The 19649-nt window shown below is 36.6% G+C and overlaps 1 protein-coding gene across 2 annotated transcripts in view; it reads right to left on the bottom strand.

The window, feature by feature from the left end:
• CLIC4 (CLIC family member 4) overlaps positions 1 to 19649 on the bottom strand; it is a 60608-nt gene that overhangs the window by 2760 nt on the left and 38199 nt on the right. For both annotated transcript variants that reach the window (XM_090268807.1, XM_090268808.1), the window contains exons 3-5: positions 17254 to 17379; positions 9557 to 9663; positions 433 to 614 (exon numbers count right to left, since the gene is read on the bottom strand). In XM_090268807.1, the coding sequence (XP_090124933.1) occupies positions 433 to 614; positions 9557 to 9663; positions 17254 to 17379 (415 nt within the window). The remainder of the gene's footprint in view (positions 1 to 432; positions 615 to 9556; positions 9664 to 17253; positions 17380 to 19649) is intronic.

The following is a 19649-nucleotide window of genomic DNA, read 5'->3' as shown; positions in this document are numbered from 1 at the left end:
TTTTAGATCTGTTTTTCTTGATCTTTAATCTTTACTGCACAACTAGTGTTTGTTACTATTCAATATTTAGCAGTGTCTCACACAATAAATGCTCAATGAATATTTTTGCCTTGAACAGAAAAAGCCAGGTGATCACAGAGAACTTAATGATGTCAATGCAGCAAACTCTTAATTCAAAGTTACCTATTACATCTTTGAATTTTTATGCAGTCACAGAAAAATATAATACATATTCCTCTTTCTCATATGCTTCAGTTTTAAGACATAACTTCCCATTTAATTAACTCTATGGTGTTTCAACTATAGCCTAAATGGCATTAAATTACCAGTCACGTCAGAAGATCAGAAAAGTTTACACACAACGGATGTGCTATCTCAGTACATAGTCGACTAGATTTAGTGGCACTGTGACAACACATCCTACAGACCTACCTTGACAATGTGCAATTTGGGCAACAGGTTGCAATCAGCCAATGTCATTTCATTGCCATCCAGAAATCTACGTGAGGAAAACTTAATGTCCTCCATACTGTTCTCATCGATTTCATCGGGGAGGGGAGAATTCAGATAGTCATCCAGTTTCTGCAGTGTTTTCAAGAGACCTCTCTCCAACGCTGAAAGAAATATGGGAATACTATAAGAAGGAACACCACCCGAGCCCCAAAGCATTAATCTCTCAATCAATAACTGTTTGTCAAATGCTTCCTCCGACACTGAGAACAAAACAAGACTCGGTTTCTGCTCTCCTATGGCTTATTTACGTGGGGCAGGGGGGTAAGACGAATTTGTTCAGATAAATATAGAAAACAAGTATGATAGTTTCAGATAGTGGTTATCTGTAAAATCTTGTTAATAACAAAATACAAACACATTATAGCCCAGCACAGATTTATTTTAAATCTAGGGAAGAAAATCCCGCTGAAACAGATTTTTCACTCTTAAATTTAAGTCCTACCCTCATAATATTTGGATTTTTCATCACAAAATGTGTTAAGAAACGCCAATGCAAACAGAAAACCTGGAGTTTTTGCATTGTCTTATATTACACAAGACACCAAGAATAGCATAGCACATAATAACATGAAAAACAGAGGTCAGATTAGAGAGCTGAATTGAGGGTCTCTCTAGACAAATAGATTAAGATGCTATAATTGTTATGATTTAGAGAGAAGTGGGACACGCCACCCCTGTATGCCTGGAAAGTCAAGTTAGTGACCCTTAGCGGAGAGGAGAAAGAAATACAGAATAACAATAGATATATCTTCTATTCTCCTTTCTTAACCTTGACCTTCCCAATCCACCTTCACCGCCCACTCCCAGAAAAAATGAACTCACACAAATGATTACAGTACTTGGCTGTAAAAGAAAGTTAAATATTATGAGGTGACAATCTATATAGTTATACATTTGAATAAAATTGGATCCATTATGGAAAAGGGCAAAGGTTCACATGCTTCCTATTAGATATTTCACCAGCAACACAGATGTATCCTAACCCAATACCCTCTTCCAAACTGTCCCACCCACTCATCCCTTGATCCTTTCAAGGAGTCCAGACAATGGACATTGCTCTTAGCTAGCTACAGGGCTGTAGAAATAAAGAGGAATGAATGGATTTTAGCATAAAGTCAGTCAGACAGAGACCAATACAGAGACAACGCATTTGGCTGTGCTTCACAGACACTGTGTTCTTTACAAACTGAAGGTTTGTGGCAACTTGCGTCACACAAGTTTATCAGCGCCATTTTTCCAACAGCATTTGCTCGCTTTGTGTCACATTTTGGTAATTCTTGGACTATTTAAAACTTTTTCATAATTATTATATTCATTGTGGTGATATTTGATCAGTCCTCTCTGCTGTTATTGTTACTGCTGTAATTATTTAGGAGCACACAAACGGTACTCATATCAGTGAATTTAGTCAATCCAGGCTGTGTGCTTCCTGACTGCTCTGCTGACAGTGCGCACACGCGCACACACACTTCTCTCCCTCTTCTCGGGCCTCCCTCGTCCCTGAGACACTACAATACGGAAATGAGGCTAATTAATAACCCTACAATGGCCTCTAAGTGTTCAAGTGAAAGAATCACATTATCTCTCACTTTCAACCAGAAGCTAGAAATGATTAAGCTCAGTGAAGAAGACATGTTGAAAGCCACGGTAGGCCACAAGCTAGGCCTCCTGCCCCAAACAATTAGCCAAGTTGTGACTACATGCAAAGGAAAATTTCTTGAAGTTCTGGAGCCCATGGATCAAGGAATAATTTCAACTTTCAAGTCTTATTTAAGAAATACATTTTGTAAGGCTATAGCTGCCATAAATGATCATTCCTCTGATGGATCTGGGCAAAGTAAATTGAAAACCTCTGAAAAGGATTCACCATTCTGGATGTCATTAAGAACATTCATGAGTCATGGGAAGAGGTCAAAAATAGCATCAACAGGTGTCTGGAGGAGGTCAGCCCAGCCCTCATGCATGGCTTGAAGGGTCTGAGACTCAGGGGAAGAACTAACTGCAGTGTGGTGGGTACAGCAAGAGAGCTAAAATTAGAAGTAGAGAGAGCCTGAGATGTGACTGAATCACTGCAATCTCATGAAAAAATGTAATCGGATGAGGAGTTGCTTCTAATAACAGATGAGCAAAGAACGTGGTTTCTTGAGATGAAATCTACACCTGGGGAAGGCACTGTGAAGATTGCTGAAATGACAACAAAGGATTTAGAACAGTACATGAACTTAGCTGATAAAGCAGCAGCAGGGTTTGAGAGCATTGGCTCTAGTTTTGAAAGAGGTTCTAGTGTGGGTAAAACGCTATCAAACAGCACCGCATGCTACAGAGAAATTGTTCATGAAAGGAAGAATCTCCCCATGTGGCAAACTTCATTGTTGTCTTATTTTAAGAAACTGCCACAGCGCCCCCAGTTTTCAGCAACCACCACCCTGATCAGCCAGCAGCCATCAACATGGAGTCAAGACCCTCCTCCAGCAAAAAGAATGACTCATGATAGACGTGCACACTTTATAGACTACAGTATAAACATAACTTTTATACGTACTAGGAAACCAAAAAACTCATGTGACTCGCTTTACTGAGATATTCACTTTATTATTGCAGAGATCTGGAACAGAACCTACAATATCTCCAAAGTATGCATATTATTTAACTTACATGTACAATCTAAAAAACTAAACTCCCAGATACATAGATGAGTGGTTGTCAGAGGGAAGGGACGTTGGAAAGTGGGCAAAAGGAGTGACATATGGTAACTACAATTATTGTGGTGATTATAGCATACAAAGATCAAATTATTATGTACACCTGAAACTAATGTAATGTTACATAACAATTTTACCACAATTAAAAAATCAGGATAATGATTATAATGGTCTAAATTGCCATGATAGCTAAAAATAAAGATGCATAAATATTTTTAAAGCCAATATCTGTTAATTGAACACCTTGTAGTTTTTAATACGCTTTAAAAAATTTATTAGTTATGTTCAGTCATTGATATGGTGCTTTCTATTACTATTTGATTTTAAAAGCTTTATATTTTTAAACTCAGGTTAACTAATAGTCTACGAAATCATGAAGTTCTTCTAATTCTTGTTATTAAAGTCACGTATTATTCTTACTTTTGTGCTTCTTCTGTACATTCCCTAAATTCCCGGCCCTCTGTCTAAGCACAGACTGGACACTTGCTCAACATCTGTGAGATAAGACGATGATTAAGTAGAAAAGTTTTGATTTCTTAAATGCATGGATAAGGTTCTAAAGGAAATTAGGTGAAAATGTAGGACAGACACTTTTAAAGTCAGAGGAGTGACAATATTTGCACCCAACTGTTACATCTCTGTGAAAAGCTGAGAATGAGGCAGGTACTGCATATTGCTATGGAACATAATAGCCATTTAAAAAATGTAAAGAACTGGTAATAGTTTTTACTTAGGTGAACATCAAACAAATCAGAACATGATATTGTCTATAACTTGACCTGACAAGATCAAAGAACTACCTCTTCTATTAATAAAAGGTCATTCTCGCCATAGCCAGGACCAAGGTAATTTATTTCTGAGACAAAACAGTTACGCAGCAGGGCACTGGAGCCTAGTAAAATAAAGTTGAGGAGGTAGGAAAGTTCAACTGAAACTAAAGGAGTGACAGGGAATCATTTAAAAATAAAAGATGAAAAATACAAAGGTAATAAATATATCCCTTCATCAATTATGTGCAAGCTATCGATAATGCATACAGTAAGCTGCGATGTGAAGTTTACAAATTAACAGGAAAACGCAATGTGAGAAACAGCTAGGTTAGTAAGGAGATCAGGGCATGATGGAAAACCTTTCAAGGTTGTACTTAAAAGGAAAAGAAAGAAGAAAAAAAAAGCAGAATCTCAGGACTATAGAGGAACAAAGAAAGATCCAATATGCTTATTATCAAAAGCTGTGAATACAGAACAAATACATATTAGATATAAGAACTTATTCCTTGGTTATGATTACAATGAACAGAAACATGGCCAGTAAGGAAGATAATATTGCCTGATTTCAAACACTGAAATAAATGTCTGAAATGGACCTGAGTGGTACTGCAGGTTTGAGCAAGTTAGTAATCTTCAACCTATCCTAAATCAACCCTTTTTCTGAATTAATTCTCAAATGTTTCCAAGAGAAAAATAACATCCTAAATTTACAAGGTTTAAATCATACAACGCCTATAAACCCAGATGTAGGTAGGCACGAACTAAAATTTAGCTCGCAAAACATTACAATTATTGTTTTTTCTGTAATTTTGGACTTAGAACAGCCCCTGCAATGAAGGTGAATTGCTATACCTGACTAGAATGTTAGACAATTTTTCATAGTTAACAATGTCAGAATAAAGGGTATATTAGCGAACACAAGCAATGCTGAATTAGTTTGATACAATTTTTATGTATCAATGTAAGGAATGGCCAACAAAACAAAGAAAAACAGAAGTACCAAAAGGTACGAAAGAGTACCATGCAATAAGCATAAGTTTTGAAGACAAAACATCACACAGCAATTTGAAGTTGGTTAAGATTTTTTAAAAAATGCACAGATTAACCACTAGAAGGCAGTAGCAAGCCACCAGAAAGTAGCTCCCTGTCCTTTGTAACATGTAGCACTATTATTCTCCAGTGCCCCTGGTGCAGTAATACTACGTATCTCTAAGGTCTTTCAAAAGCTCTCAAAAAAATTAGTAAGTGCAAGAGAAGCCATACAGTCAGTTTTAAATTAATTATGAAAATCAAAACACCCTTTTTTGCCTATGAGAACTCAGCAAAATTGAAAAGATTAACACACATACACTTCACCAGGGTCAGAAGTGTGGGAAAATGACTTCTTTCATGTTAGTGGGGATATTAACTGGTAGAGACTTTTGGAGAAAGAAACCTTTAACCTACTTGGCATCTAGCACGAGGACATTCACTGACGGTATTATTTGTCATAATAAAAAAACTTGAGACAATTTAAAAGTCTACCAAGAGATATGATTAAATAAAAATCCATGAATATTAAGCAGCATTTCTAAAAAAAATAAATGAGGTAGATCTATATTTTGAAGAATTTCCACCACATAATATGTGAAAAAGACAACAGCATAATGTATATATAAAAATAGACATTCATGTACACTGCAAAACTACACAGAAAAAAAGGATGCATGCTGTTGGGGAAGAGGTTACATAACGTAATTTAAGGAGCACTGAATTTTTATTAAATTTATATTTATACTAATGTAACTTTTTAAATAAGCAGGTATTACTCTATTACCAAATGAATAAATACAAGGCAGAAACTATTAAATGTAACAAGTCCATATCTATTGTAAAAAAGACCCTGGCTGGTGTGGCTCAGTGGGGTTGAGCGGTGGCCTGCGAACCAAAAGGTCGCTGGTTCAGTTCCCAGACAGGGGGCATGCCTGGGCTGCGGGCCGGGTCCGCGGCTGGGGGCGGGCAAGAGGCAGCCGAAGTTTCTCTCTCACATTGATGTTTCTCTTCCTCTCTTTCTCGCTCCCTTCCCCTTTGCCTAAATAAATAAATAAATCTATCTTAAAAAGAAAACAATACAATTCACAAAGAAGAAAACAAAAATTATGAACATTTAACATGGATAAAACTATATTTTAAAGTTTTTCTTAAAATAAAGGGTAATCTTACATAATCAATTTCTAAAGGCTAGGTCACACATTAGAGGAAAAATGGGAGAGGTGTTGAGTGTTTAAAGATGATTAAATATTTAATGTGGTTTCACAGCTACAATGATGAACAATCATCCTCTGATCCTAAACACTTTGGGGGGGGGGGGGATAAATCTTGAGTAAAAAGCTACTAATCAGAACCTATAGATTCTATTCCTCCATTTAAAAATAGGAATTTGGACATTATAGAATATGCCTCAGAGCATATAATAGCAGATTTTCATCACTGCCAAATTCATGGATCTCTGAAGAATATTATAAATACCAAACAGACTAATAAATTACCTATTAGCTACATTTGGGAGCTTAATAAATTATATGAATTAGTGAAATCACAGAACTGAAAAAAAACTTAGGAGATCTGGGACAGGTCATACCTAACCAATCTCTGTAAAAGGAATTACTTATTAATCTCTTAATTTATTTTTAATCTTTCACCTGAGGATATGTTTATTGACTTGAGAGAGAGAAAGAGAGAGACATTGATGTGAGAAACTTAGATCAGTTGCATCCCGTATACACCCCAATCAGAGATTAACCCCACAACAGGTATGTGCCCTGATTGGGGATCGAACCTGCAACCTTTGGTGTACAGTACTGGATGACACTCCAACCAACTGAGCCACCTGGTCAGGGCTCATTAATCTCTTTCAGTGCTTCAAAAGGTTACAAAAACTCTTACTCCCAACTAACTTGAACATGTTCCAAAAGAATTATGTATTTTAATCTGTCCATCAATCAATCAATCAATCAATTTATCTATCAACCTATCATCAGTGTTTCCCTTTATTTCATTCTTTAAATCTTATTTGTTTACTTTGTACCCAATCTAAGCACTGGCACTTCTGTTTCACTTTCACTCTAATCCCTTTGCTCAGTATGAGGTCTTAAAATTGCCCAAACCTTTATAATATCTTGGATTTTGTCGATATTTTATAATCGAAGACCCACCTATTTTGATTCCTTTGGAGGAATCAAAGAGGTGGATCATTCATTTCCTAGGCTTATTTAAGGCATTTAATTGCATGAAAAGCCAGATAAGAGACTTGCAACAAATATACATAAGGGAGACCCATTAAGGTCCAAAATTATTTAGAACATTTGTTTTCTAAAGTGTCATGGCAGTGGCAGGTCCCTGTGGGGAGAAGTTGCTTGGCAACTGGAATTCTTATTTACCAATAGGTAATTTAATACAAGGCTTTCTAAGTTATGCACTGTGTAATCCACTATGTTGTTTGTTCTTATTGATTACAGAATTCTAAGGACAGTAAGGGTAGGAGGCTACTTAAACAGTAACACATTAATAGGAAAAAATAGAATACAAAGATATACTTAAATGACCCATTTTCTCCCCTATTCTCTCCCAGCAACCCCATCCACCAAAGCAATTTTTTAGAGCAAATTTCATTTTTCTCTCCCCCCCACCAAGTGTCAAAAGAAATTCAACCACCCTCCAGCTCCCAAAAGCCACAAAGAGAAATAAAAACATTATTATGACTTTAACTAAAAGAGTCCAAAGAACTCAGCAGCAAGAGCATCTGGGTATAAAAGACAGTTTCATGCAAAGGAAAGGTAGAACAGAATGGAAACTGTCTGTGGCTAGGAGAGGCCCCAGTGTAAATAACTGATTACTTAGTGTATAAAGGGCTTAGACAGAAATATTAGTCAGGAAAAAAAGCCAATTACTAAGGAAAGTTGCTCCCAAACCAGGGCAGCTTCTAGAACACATTTAATCAATTAACGTAAGCCAGGCCTGAGCACTAACATTCTTCCCTTTTCTCCCTTCACTGCAGAAAAACATTTCATGCAATGAATATTATTCCAGGAACCACTGAAATTCAGTATTAAATTATAAAATACTGCAATTTTAAATTTTAATAATCAAAGAATAATAGCCTGAACAGCTTAGAAATCTATCTATTGAAATGATACAAGGAAATCAGCAACTGTTTCAATTTTTTAAAAATTGTTTATTCTTGCTTAACCAGCACTGATTTCCCCCTCTTCATATTCTTGGTCATTTGCTGCCATAAAACTTCCATCCAAAAGAACCCCACTAGGCTGGTCAAGCACCTTGACCATCCACAGTAGGGTTAGGGACAAAAAACAGCAAGAGGCCAACCACTCACTTCAGACCACCCTATACTCAGAATTTTCTCCCACACACTAAATTTTGTGAGAGTGGCACTGAGCAACAGAAAAATAAGATGTCAGGAATTTTGCTAGCAAGCGCTCTGTTGTGTTGTTACAGTGTTTCTACTTTGAGAAGAGACAATGTGACATATGTGCTTCTTTTAAAAAAATATCTACACAAATGTATGGGGAGGCGGGGTCTGGGTAAAGCAGAGCAAAGAGGAAGAAAATGGGAGACGTCTATAACAGTGTCAACAGTAAAAAAAAAAGGAAACACAAAATACATAGTCTACATATTTAAATATTACATGGTCATTGTTTCTCCTCAAACGGGAAATATATGTGAAAAAAACTCAACTGTCTAAAATGATGAGGGACTGAAGTGTCTTTAGGAGCTGATTTTTTTATTATTGTTGTCACTCTTAATTAAATATTTATGCTCTCTCTATATAGCTTTCTCCAGAGAGAATAATGCTTACCTTCCCAAAGAAAAGGAAAAGGGAAAATTACTGAGTGGTGTGGTTAAGACAGTGTTCATTAAATGGGACCTCTTTCAAAGAGGCTGCCCTCTAATATACCTAATTTAAGTTTGGCAAATGAAATTATAAGAGCATCCTTTAATAAATAAAAGAATGAAATCACACCCATATTCCCTAAACAATTCTCACCATGAAAATGACTTGAAATTAAAATCCTAATTTTGGATGCAGAAAAATTTGGAAGGCTGGTGAGTTTAAAGGCTCTCTTAGAGCAACTCCAAAAATTGCTCTTTAAGCATAATTAGTATAAAAATCCATTGATTTTAGAATGCTGGCACCCACAATAAACATAAATTAAACTATATCAATCCATTGATTTTGATGCATCACTAACTCTTTGCGTAGCTCACTTCACAGTAACTTCTCAGAAGGATATGAGACCAAATTCTTTCAATAAACACTATCTATTACATGCCTACTATATCACTAAGTATTGTCTCATGAGCTATAAACACAGAAAAAACAGCAATTTAAGGATGTATCCTGGCTTATCATCGAATCTCTGATCAACTCTGAATACCAGTTTTTAACACTTACGGGAATGTCTGGATTCCAAAGTATTCATTTATAATCACTGTCATGAGTTTTTTTGTAGGCCCCCCCTCACTCCCCAAGTGGTAAGGCAATCATTTCTTTTTTTTTCTCTCTTTTTTTACCTTCATTAGCCTCTGGCCTTGAATTCTTAATATATGCAGAGAATTTGGCAAAGATGTCCATTCCAGCAGTATTTGATTCTGGGTGTTTTGGTGAAAGCTTTAAGTACCTAGATGGAAAAAGTAAAAATGGATTATAGATCCTCCAAAGATACATTAGTATAAATTCCCTCAATCAACAAACCAATGCGCTAGCAGTTACTAGGCAACTTTTAACAGTTATTAATCTAGAAAATGGCATCATCTGTTTCCTATATTTTTTTCCCAAAATTTATTTACTTATTTGTTTATTTATTTAGAGAGAGGGGAAAGGAGAAAGGGAGGGAGAGAAACATCACTGTGGTTGTTTCTCACTCGCGCCCCTAACTGAGGAACTGATGTGCAACCTAGTCATGTGCCCTGACTGGTTCCTATATTTTTAAAGATGTGCTTTCTCCTTAGAAAAGAAAGCTCTGCAGTTTTTGTTCACATAATACTCTTGGCAACCAAAGGCATCCACACTCCACCTCCATTTCATAAACTAAAATGCTGGGGAAACCATCTACTTGTTTGGAGACTTCTGCTGAGCCAGTGGGCATCTGAGTACCCTACAGAGGCACTACGAGAACCTTCTGTGATGATAGAAATATTCTATATGCGAATTGTCCAACACAGTAGCCCACTGGTGACCTATGGCTATTTGAATATGAATTTAAATTAATGACAATTAATTTAAATTAAATAAGGTTAAAAATTCACTTTCTCAGTGGCACTAGCCACATTTCAACTGTAGAGCTTTCTGAAGCAGGAATGCTCAGCGGATGCGTGGTGCCCACGCACGGGGCCAGCCTGCGCCGCGGTGCCAGAGACCCCGACAGCAGGGGAGGTCTAAGCTGGCCAGGCATCTTGTTCACCCACAGTAGGTGAAGGACAAAAACAGCGAGAGGCAGGTCACCCTACATTCAGGATTTCCCCAAGCGTCCCACAGACTAAATGTTGTGAGGGTGGCACTAGCAACAGAAAAATAAGATGTCAAGAATTTTGCGCTAACAAGTGCTCTGTTTTGTTGTTACAACTTTTCCTACTTGGAGAAGTCATTAGTGACACAACAGGTTTAAAAACACACACACAAATGCATGTTTTACATATTTCAATTTCAAACACACATACCCATATATTTCTTCCTCAAATTGGAAAATACATGTAAAAAAGGTTAACACTTCACTCCTTCCTCTTTGCACCAACCAGCTCCAGGGACTCACGGCTAAAGGAATTCGGACTCATAGAACCACTTTAGGAAAGACTCATCAGCTCAAAGGCCCTCCAAAGTTTCACTGGAAAATGGGCTAGAAAAATATCTTACATTGAACTAGTAATTTAGATTTATTTATATGTTTTAAGGTGCTGTCTTACTACTTTTCTTTCAATTAAAAAAGAGATGAGCTGCCCTGGCTGGTGTGGCTCAGTGGATTGAGTGCTGGCCCGAGAACCAGGGGTCGCCAGTTTGATTCCCAGTCAGGACACATGCCTGGGTTGTGGGCCAGGTACCCAGTTGAGCGGTGCATGAGAGGCAACAACACATCGATGTTTCTCTCCCTCTCTTTCTCCCTCCTTTTCCTTCTCTCTAAAAAATAAATTTTTTTTTTTAATGAGATGAGCTATTTTTAGATAGAAATTTAGTTCAGTTGTAAGGTGCAATTTCAGGTTAGTTTTTATCATCATTTTTTTAGTTTACATTTTATTATTTTGAATTCAAGAAGAGCTATATCTCCTAAAAGTTAGACATAGTATTTATGGGTAAGAATATAAAATATCTATTGAACATCTCTATGTTCAAGTTATCTTTCTTTTTAATACCTCAATTTTTAAGCTTAAAAATTTCTCTATAAACAAAATTATTTAAGTGAGTTTTTCGGTGAACAACTATACTAAACGAATTTCACATAAGTTTATATAAATTATATACGTATATTTTTCCTCCTATCTGTAGAAAACTTTACCCCCACACACTTTTTTTTTCTCCCTCTGCCTGAGCTGTAACAGCCAATCCCTGTTTCAACATCCCTGGGTTTCCCTTGACTATAAAAACAACCAACCTCCAATTTAAATGTTTTCACCACTGGTAATACAGTACCTTCATTGATTCATTCCAACAAAAAATAGTGCAGGGAACATAAGTGCCTCTTCAATACATCTATGTCTTTCTCTAGCCAAGTTTCCAAAATTAGTCTTCTTTTCCCCAACCAATATTTAGTTGTACCAACTTTTTCTAATGAGGTAAACTTTATAAGCCTCAAAATACTTAAAGGAAGGCAGGCTTGAATTATAGGTCATTTATATGTTCATTATTCATACATGTATCTTTTATTCTAATTATTAAGTATCTATTATGTGTCAGGCACTGTACTAAATGCTGGGGATATAATGATGAGCATATAGAAGCATACTTAATAGAGACCTATTTTAATGAACAGGTAAGAATGAAGGAGGACTGTCAATCAGCATACCCTTATTTATACAAAAATGGATGCCATTAAAATTTTTTTAAAACATTGTTCTCAAGAGCAGGTTAAACATGCCCTGTCCCTCCCTTCTAAGACAAACAATTAAATTTGTATTATTAATTTAACACATACAATACTACAAGAAATCACTCACCTCAATCTCTCATTTTGCCTAAAAGGAAATTATATTCCAGAAAATTTACATATTGGCTCCAAATCACTGGATTAGTTAAAAGTATTGCCAAACTAAAACCCAGATTTCCTGTCCCCAGGTGCAGTGTTTTTTGTTTGTTTCTTTTACAAATCAGGTTCTCTCTAAATATAAATCCAATTCTAAACCAGAAGGTCCTAAATAAGTTGCCAACTGTTTTTGCATCCCCCCCAACACTGGATTTTAATAATTTATCCATTATTATCACTGTTAACAGATAACTTGATAAAGCAATACTTTTCAATAATTATGACATTCATTTTAACATTTAAGAAAAGAAGGGTAAATAATTACTAAAAGGCTATGTGTCAACAACAGGTCATGAGCATCCCGGGTACTGAGACTTTCAGATTAGTCCTGTACTCTGTATTACATCACAGACTATTAAATGGTTGACTAGCTAATAATATTTCCATCCTTTTAGGAAAGATCTCAGACATTTTTTTCTTCCTTGTACTAATATAAAACTAAGTCTGGTTATATAGCATATTAAATTATCCTTGTAAATTCAATTTTTATTGCCAGTACTTCTCATTTAAAAAAAGGCTTAATAACACTTTAGAGGGCTCTTCTCCAACATTATCTAGCTTTCTCTATTCTTCTATCCTTTTATCAGGAAGTTAGCCAAGTATATAGGCCTGCTTCAGTTAAAAATCCAAGTCTCAGCTTTTTTGAAAGTTTTTTTGTTTTTGATGGTGGTGGGGTAGAGGAGGCAAAGTAGTTCCTTTATTCAAGCAAGGGGAACTTAAAAAAAAAAAACCCATAAATACTTTCCCCATAGAAAAAGAAAGAGAAAGTTACTTCTTAAAACCTAGTTACTTTAACCAGCAAAATTTGCTTGATTTAAGCTTTTCACTAGTCTCTAAATTCAAAACAACTCTAGAACAGTTGCCTATATTTATATTTGTCATGATTAAATCAGAAGTGCTCACATAAAAACATTCTGTTCTCAGTATCACCAAATGCCAAAAACATGTTATTAGAAATGCTAGATTCTTGTACAACAATTCTGCATTTTCTCCTCATCCTATCTGGAAACAAATAAGGCTTACAGTGTGAGGAGGATCAACACTAGTTAAGGACCTGAAGTCCTACTGTCCCAGAGAGAAAAGACGGTGAGCCAGGATGGTCCCTGAATAACACAGAACAATAAAGGAAAGGGGAAGGACTGCATGTGATAGTCCCAGGAACACTTCTCCCTCCCACTGCCCCTCTAGACACAATTCTGCATGACAGAGAGGACACTGTTGGACGAGCACTTCACATTGAGTTGCAGAGCCCACTGAGTGGAAAAGCCACTCCCAATCCAAACGTGCTGTTGCAATGCACATGAACAAAAACTCAACCTGGTTAAACCTCACCTACTTTTTAAAAAGGATTTTGTTAAAATTCAGTTTGACAACAACCTTCAGTCCAACTTACTCATCAAGTGAAATAAATTCCTTTGGCTTTTTCTTCTACCTTTCCCCTAAGCTTGAGCTAGCCTTCAATTTGGTACTCTCTAAAGCACAATCCCAATTAAAGACACATTTTACGCCTTTTATAAAAGTCAAACTCAATGAAAAGAGACATAGAAAGAAGGCAGTAGGAGAAACATAGGTTTTTGAAGTCATATAGACTTGGCTTTGAAAGTAAGTATGTCGGCTCTGCCACCATTAACCTCGGACAAATTATTTGGATTACTCATCTTCAGTTTCTTCATAAAAGTCTCTGAGAGGATGGAGATAATCCACAAATCCACAATGCACAGAACATAGCACATAATTAGCACTTAAATGTTAATAACAGCAGAGGCATTAACAACATCAAAAATACTGTCTTCTAAATTAATGAATTATAAAACTATTTAGAAGCTCTCCTTAGATTATAATTTACAACATAAAAATAAAAAATTACCCTTAAGAGAGACTTTGGCACACTGTGAACCCCTCCAAGTTTTAAATTATTTAAACTGAAAGACCATCCCTGGTTAAAGTATCTCTATGAATATGCCCAAACAAAATGGGACTGAAATTTCTATATATAAAAAGCAAAGTGAAAATGCCTATTTTCAAAGCCCAATTCAAAAGCTATCATGTCTTGCAGAGTATGTTGACATTAGCTCTATTTATCTTAATGTCTATTCCCTCTGAGAAAAATAAGAAGGAATAATAAAAATTATTTTTGTTGTTGTTGAAGAAGGCTAGAAGAGAATATGAGAAAATGTCCATTTGATTGAAATAGTATATAATGTTATTAGCACACTGATTTCAAAAACTTAAATATCTTGAAAGAATTTACACATTAAACACTTCAGACAATGCTTTAAAACAAAATACAGTTTTCTTCATAAAGACTGGCAAGTCATTCAAACTGTTTCTCTGTTTATAATTTAATGTTGATACAATGATCTAGTTACATGAGAGGAATATCGCTTTCATTACTGTCTGAGGACAAGTTGGCAAATGTGGAACTTTCCTTAGAGCTGACAGACTTTTAAGAATAAAAAGGGATCTAGTAGGTTCTATGATGCAATCATCTTTCAAAAGTTCTTGCTACTAAGTTGAATACATATTCATAATAGTTCCTTACTGATGCATATAAACCTTCCATTTCTATTTACAAAGATCCCAGTTTTGATTTTTTTGTTATTCTACTTATATAAAAGGCTTGGAGGAAAGGTCAAGATATAGCTTTGTTAATGTTGGTCTGAAGAAACTTTACTGGGGATAGAAGGAAGGTTTGGACTCCTCGTAAGTAGAGATAAAAGAAGTTTAAAGCTCCTAGAAAGACAGAAAAGACAGAGGATAAGCTTTTATAATACAAGATTAAGAAAATGAAATTTTAAGCTTAGTACAAGATTGCTAAACAGAGGGCAATTCTGTTCACAATAAAAGATGGGTTGCCCTGGCTGGTGTGGCTCAGTGGACTGAGTACCTGCCTATGAACCAAAGGGTCAACGGTTCAATTCCCAGCCAGGGTACATGCCTGGGTTGCGGGCCAGGTCCCTGGTTGGGGGTGGGCATGCAGGAGGCAGCAAGTCAACATATCTCTTGCACATTGATGTTTCTCTCCCCCTCTACCTCCCTTCCCATCTCTCCATAAATAAGAAAAATCTTTAAAAATAAAAATAAAGAAGATGGGCGGCTTGCAGACAGAGGTGTACCCCCAGGCATACCTTCAGGTCCCCCAAAGAAACACTAGTGATTCAAAGTGATTGTTCTGTCCAGAATGATTGTCACTCCTTCGCTCATCTGCCAAATGCTACTTTTTTAAAATTCAAGTTTAATTCAAGTATCATCTCTGCTCTAAAGCCTTTCCCAATTCTACTCACTTGGCCATACCACCACCGCCATCCATATTTGACTGCGCTGCAGGAGATGTGTTTTGTTTTGTTTTGTTTCATTTTTTTTATTGTTCTATTACAGTTGTCCCATTTTTTCCCCCATTGCTCTCCCCTGCCCCACCCACCTCCCCCCTCTCCCAGAGTCAATCCCCACCCAGTTATCCATGTCCATGTGTCATTTATACTAGTTCCTTGACTAGACTCTTCCCCTTCTGCCCCCCTTCTCTCCTTGCCCCCTCCCCTCTGGTCACTGTCAGTCTGCTCCTTGTTTCCATGCCTCTGGTTCTATTTTTGCTCTTCTGTTTGTTTTGTTCATTAGGTTCCTGTGTTAGGTGAGATCATATGGTATTTGTCTTTCACCACCTGACTGTGTGTCTTATTCACTATTGTGTCCACAAGGCTTTGTTGCCCAATAACTGTTTGCCCAAAGAATGAATGAATGAATGAATACTGAGTGAGTAATTATTTTAGAACACTCTGACCCAATAATCCCAATCCTGGGAAATTTACCTGTATGTGGAAGATAAGTGACGTTAAGTAGCAAGAAAGGCTTGGGGAAAAAAGCATTTCATTTTTCAGGATAATGAAACTGGAAAATTCTAAAAGAAATCAATAATGCTTTAAACCTATGCCAAGATTACAGTATGATGCAACTGTACCTTACATTACAGGCTAGAGTACTTTAAAATTCTTAACCAGCCCTGGCTGGTGTGGATCAGTGGATTGAGCGCCAACCTGCAAACCAAAGGGGCGCTGATTTAATTCCCAGTCAGAGCACGTGCCTGGGTCGCAGACCAGGTTTCCAGTTGGGGGTGTGTGAGAGGCAATCACACACCGATGCTTCCCTCCCTCTCTTCCCCTCTAAAAATAAACGAATAAAATCTTTTTAAAAAATTGTTAACCATGTAAGAACTAGGGATCTAGAACACCTCAAAGAAAATATAAATAGAAAATGAATCCCAGGGACACAGTCTAAAAAGTTAATTCCCTTGGGTGGCAGCCTCAGAACGTTACCTTTAAAATGAATGACCTGATAGGATTAAGAAGCACCAACAGGTAGTTATAGAATAGCCATGGAGATGTACAGTATAGGAAATGGAGGAGCCAAAGAACTTACATACATGACCCACAGACATGAACAATGGTGTGAGAACTGCTTGAGGGAGTTGGGGGTGCTGGGTGGAGAGGGGCAAAGGGGGAAAACTGGGACAACTGTAAGAGCATAATCAATAAAATATAATTAAAAATAAATAAATAAAGTGGCCTGATAGAAAATCCCCCAGCAACCTGAAACCTACAGCTATTTAAGACATTCTGGCTAGGTTCGGTTTGAACTAGTCTTTTACTATTTCTTCTCCTCCTTACACTTCTCTCTCGATTAGGATCCTCTTTCCCTCAAATAACCAGTCTTTCCTGATCTATCCCACATGCCCCAAACCTACTTTCACCATGTATTCTTCCGCTTAATCATATTCCTACCTTCCTTAGTACGGCTACTGGCCTAGGCATAAAACAATTCTGACATCTGTGTAGCCTTAATTATAATGAATGAAGAGAAGTCCTGGTCATTCCAACTTAATACTGTGAGAATTTAACTCAATTACCGTCAGGAGAAAGGGCAGATAAGACAAAGCTTTAAAGAGATAGCAATATTTCCATGCATATTTTATCTGATACTCACTTGGGAGGGCATAAGGCTTCTTCAAGAAATTCTTCAATCTTATTTACATCCGTTTTGACTTCATTGTTGAAAGTTATAAATGGTGGGTGTGTCCCGGGAGCCAAGTTCTGCAGGTCGACAGGCTTCCTGTTAGGCAAAATAGTGGTCAAAATTGGATCATTTTTTTACTCTAACCGAGAAGGCAACAATAACTAAAATTCTCAGAGTGGTTCTGCATGTTAAAGTATGTAAAAATGAGTAATAGTATTTTTTCCATTAAGTATAACAGCTGCAATAGTACTCTGATAAGAGGCAAACCTCCACAAAGCATATAATTTCTAAGAAAATTAGAAGTCTTTGATTTTAACCAAAAAACAAAGACCTTCATTGTCATTCCAAGTTTAACTGAGGTGCTTATTAGAAATAGTGGTAGAATGAAGTGGGGGTGGGAAACTTGGGAATGTTAGCCTCTAGTCTCAACTTGGGTACCAACTCATTGTATAAAGATGGGTAAACCATGGTTTATCTAGGCCATCCCTGGGGGGGGGGGGGGGGGAAATAAGGGACAAGAGCAGCTGATTCTTACAGTCCTTTTCAACTATAAGAGTCCAAATTCCAAAGTCTAGACTTAACAAGGAAAAAGATCACCAGATTTAACTACCTGAAATCAAAATCACTTCAATATATATAAGACAGCATAACCAAAGCTAAGAGGCAACACAGACTGGAAAAAATTCTACAGTGAATAAAAAAGGCTTAAAATATATATTAAATAAAGATTTCGTCCAAATCCATTTAAAAAGTGATCAAGAAATCAAATAGATACAGGTAAAAAAAACAACAACAAACAAACTGGTAAGTAACAGAAAATAAATGAATATACGGAAAATGTCAAAAGACTCAATTATCAAATTCAAAACTAAATAATGTATACATTTTCTTCCTATTAATTTAGGAAAAATTGAAAATACACAGAACACTGATAAAGATGGTGAAGATGGTATGCATACAACTACTAATATAGCAAGGAACATTGGTACTACCCTATTAAAAAGCAAAATGGCTCACCTAAGCTCACCAATGAATCCTGGAGGATAGATGACCAGATATGGTGCGCACCTTAATGATACAGAATATGAAGTACACATCACCACCTACTAAGTATTATTATCTAAAAAGCAGACCTGAATCTAGAATCAAACCTCTTAGGGCAGCTGTCTCTCAAAGTGTGATCTAGGCTAGGGTACTCTTTCACTGGGAGGACCAATGAGGTCAGAAACATCCTCATAATACTGTACTAGGAGTTTTCTATAGTGGAGTTTTCTATAGCCTACTTGGTGTGTGATATCACAAGGTAGAGTATAGAGAGAAGATATGAAAATAAATATCTTCTATTAAGGCAGATGGACATGCAAAGTGTAAAACAATGCCACTCTTCTCACTAATTTTTAGAAAATATAGTAATTTTTATTATTGACTTAAATTTTATTATTATTATGTTTTGCAATAATTCATGTTCTACTTAAATGAACTGGTAGGCAAGTTTTTAATTTCTCAGCTTTAATTTTTTTAAATATATTTTAATGATTATGCTATTACAGCTGTCCCAATTTTCCCTCTTTGACCCCCTCCACCTGGTATCCCCATTCCCTCCAGTAATCCCCACCCTCAGTTCATGCCCATAGGTTGTGCATATAAGTTCTTCGGCTTCCCCCTTTCCTATACTATTCTTAACTCCCCCCTGTCTATTTTGTACCAACTAATTATGCTCTTTAATCCCTGCACCTTTTCCCCCATTCTCTTCCTTCCCCTCTTCCCGCTGATAAGCCTCCAAATGATCCCCATACCTATGATTCTGTTTCTGTTCTGGCTATTTGCTTGGATTATTTTTTTTAGATTCAGTTGTTAAAGTTGTGAATTTGTTGCCACTTTTTGTTCATTTATTGTTCATTTTTTATCTTCTTTTTCTTAAGTAAGCCCCTTTAATATTTCATATAATGAGAGCTTGGTGATGATGAACTCCTTTAGTTTTACCTTGTCTGGGAAGCACTTTATCTGCCCTTCCATTCCAAATGATAGCTTTGCTGGATAGAGTAATCTTGGTTGTAGTTCCTTGCTTTTCATCACTTTGGATACTTCTTGCCAGTCCCTTCTTGCCTGCAAAGTTTCTTTTTAGAAGTCATCTGAGTCTTACGGGAACTCCTTCGTAGGTAACTCTCTGCTTTCTTCTTGATGCTTTTAAGATTCTCTCTTTATCTATAACCTTTGGCATTTTAATTATGATGTGTCTTGGTGTGGTCCTCTCTGGGTCCAACGTGTTAGGTAGGCACTTTCTGGGCTTCCTGGGCTTGAATGTCTAGTCCCTTTGCCAAATTAGGGAAGTTTTCCTTCATTATTTTTTCACATAAGTTTGGATG

This window comes from Furipterus horrens, unplaced genomic scaffold (assembly GCF_987537825.1).
Source record: "Furipterus horrens unplaced genomic scaffold, mFurHor1.1.pri manual_scaffold_3, whole genome shotgun sequence".
Taxonomy (NCBI): domain Eukaryota; kingdom Metazoa; phylum Chordata; class Mammalia; order Chiroptera; family Furipteridae; genus Furipterus; species Furipterus horrens.
Note: the sequence above shows the minus strand (reverse complement) of the source record. Positions and strands in the feature narration are given on the sequence as shown.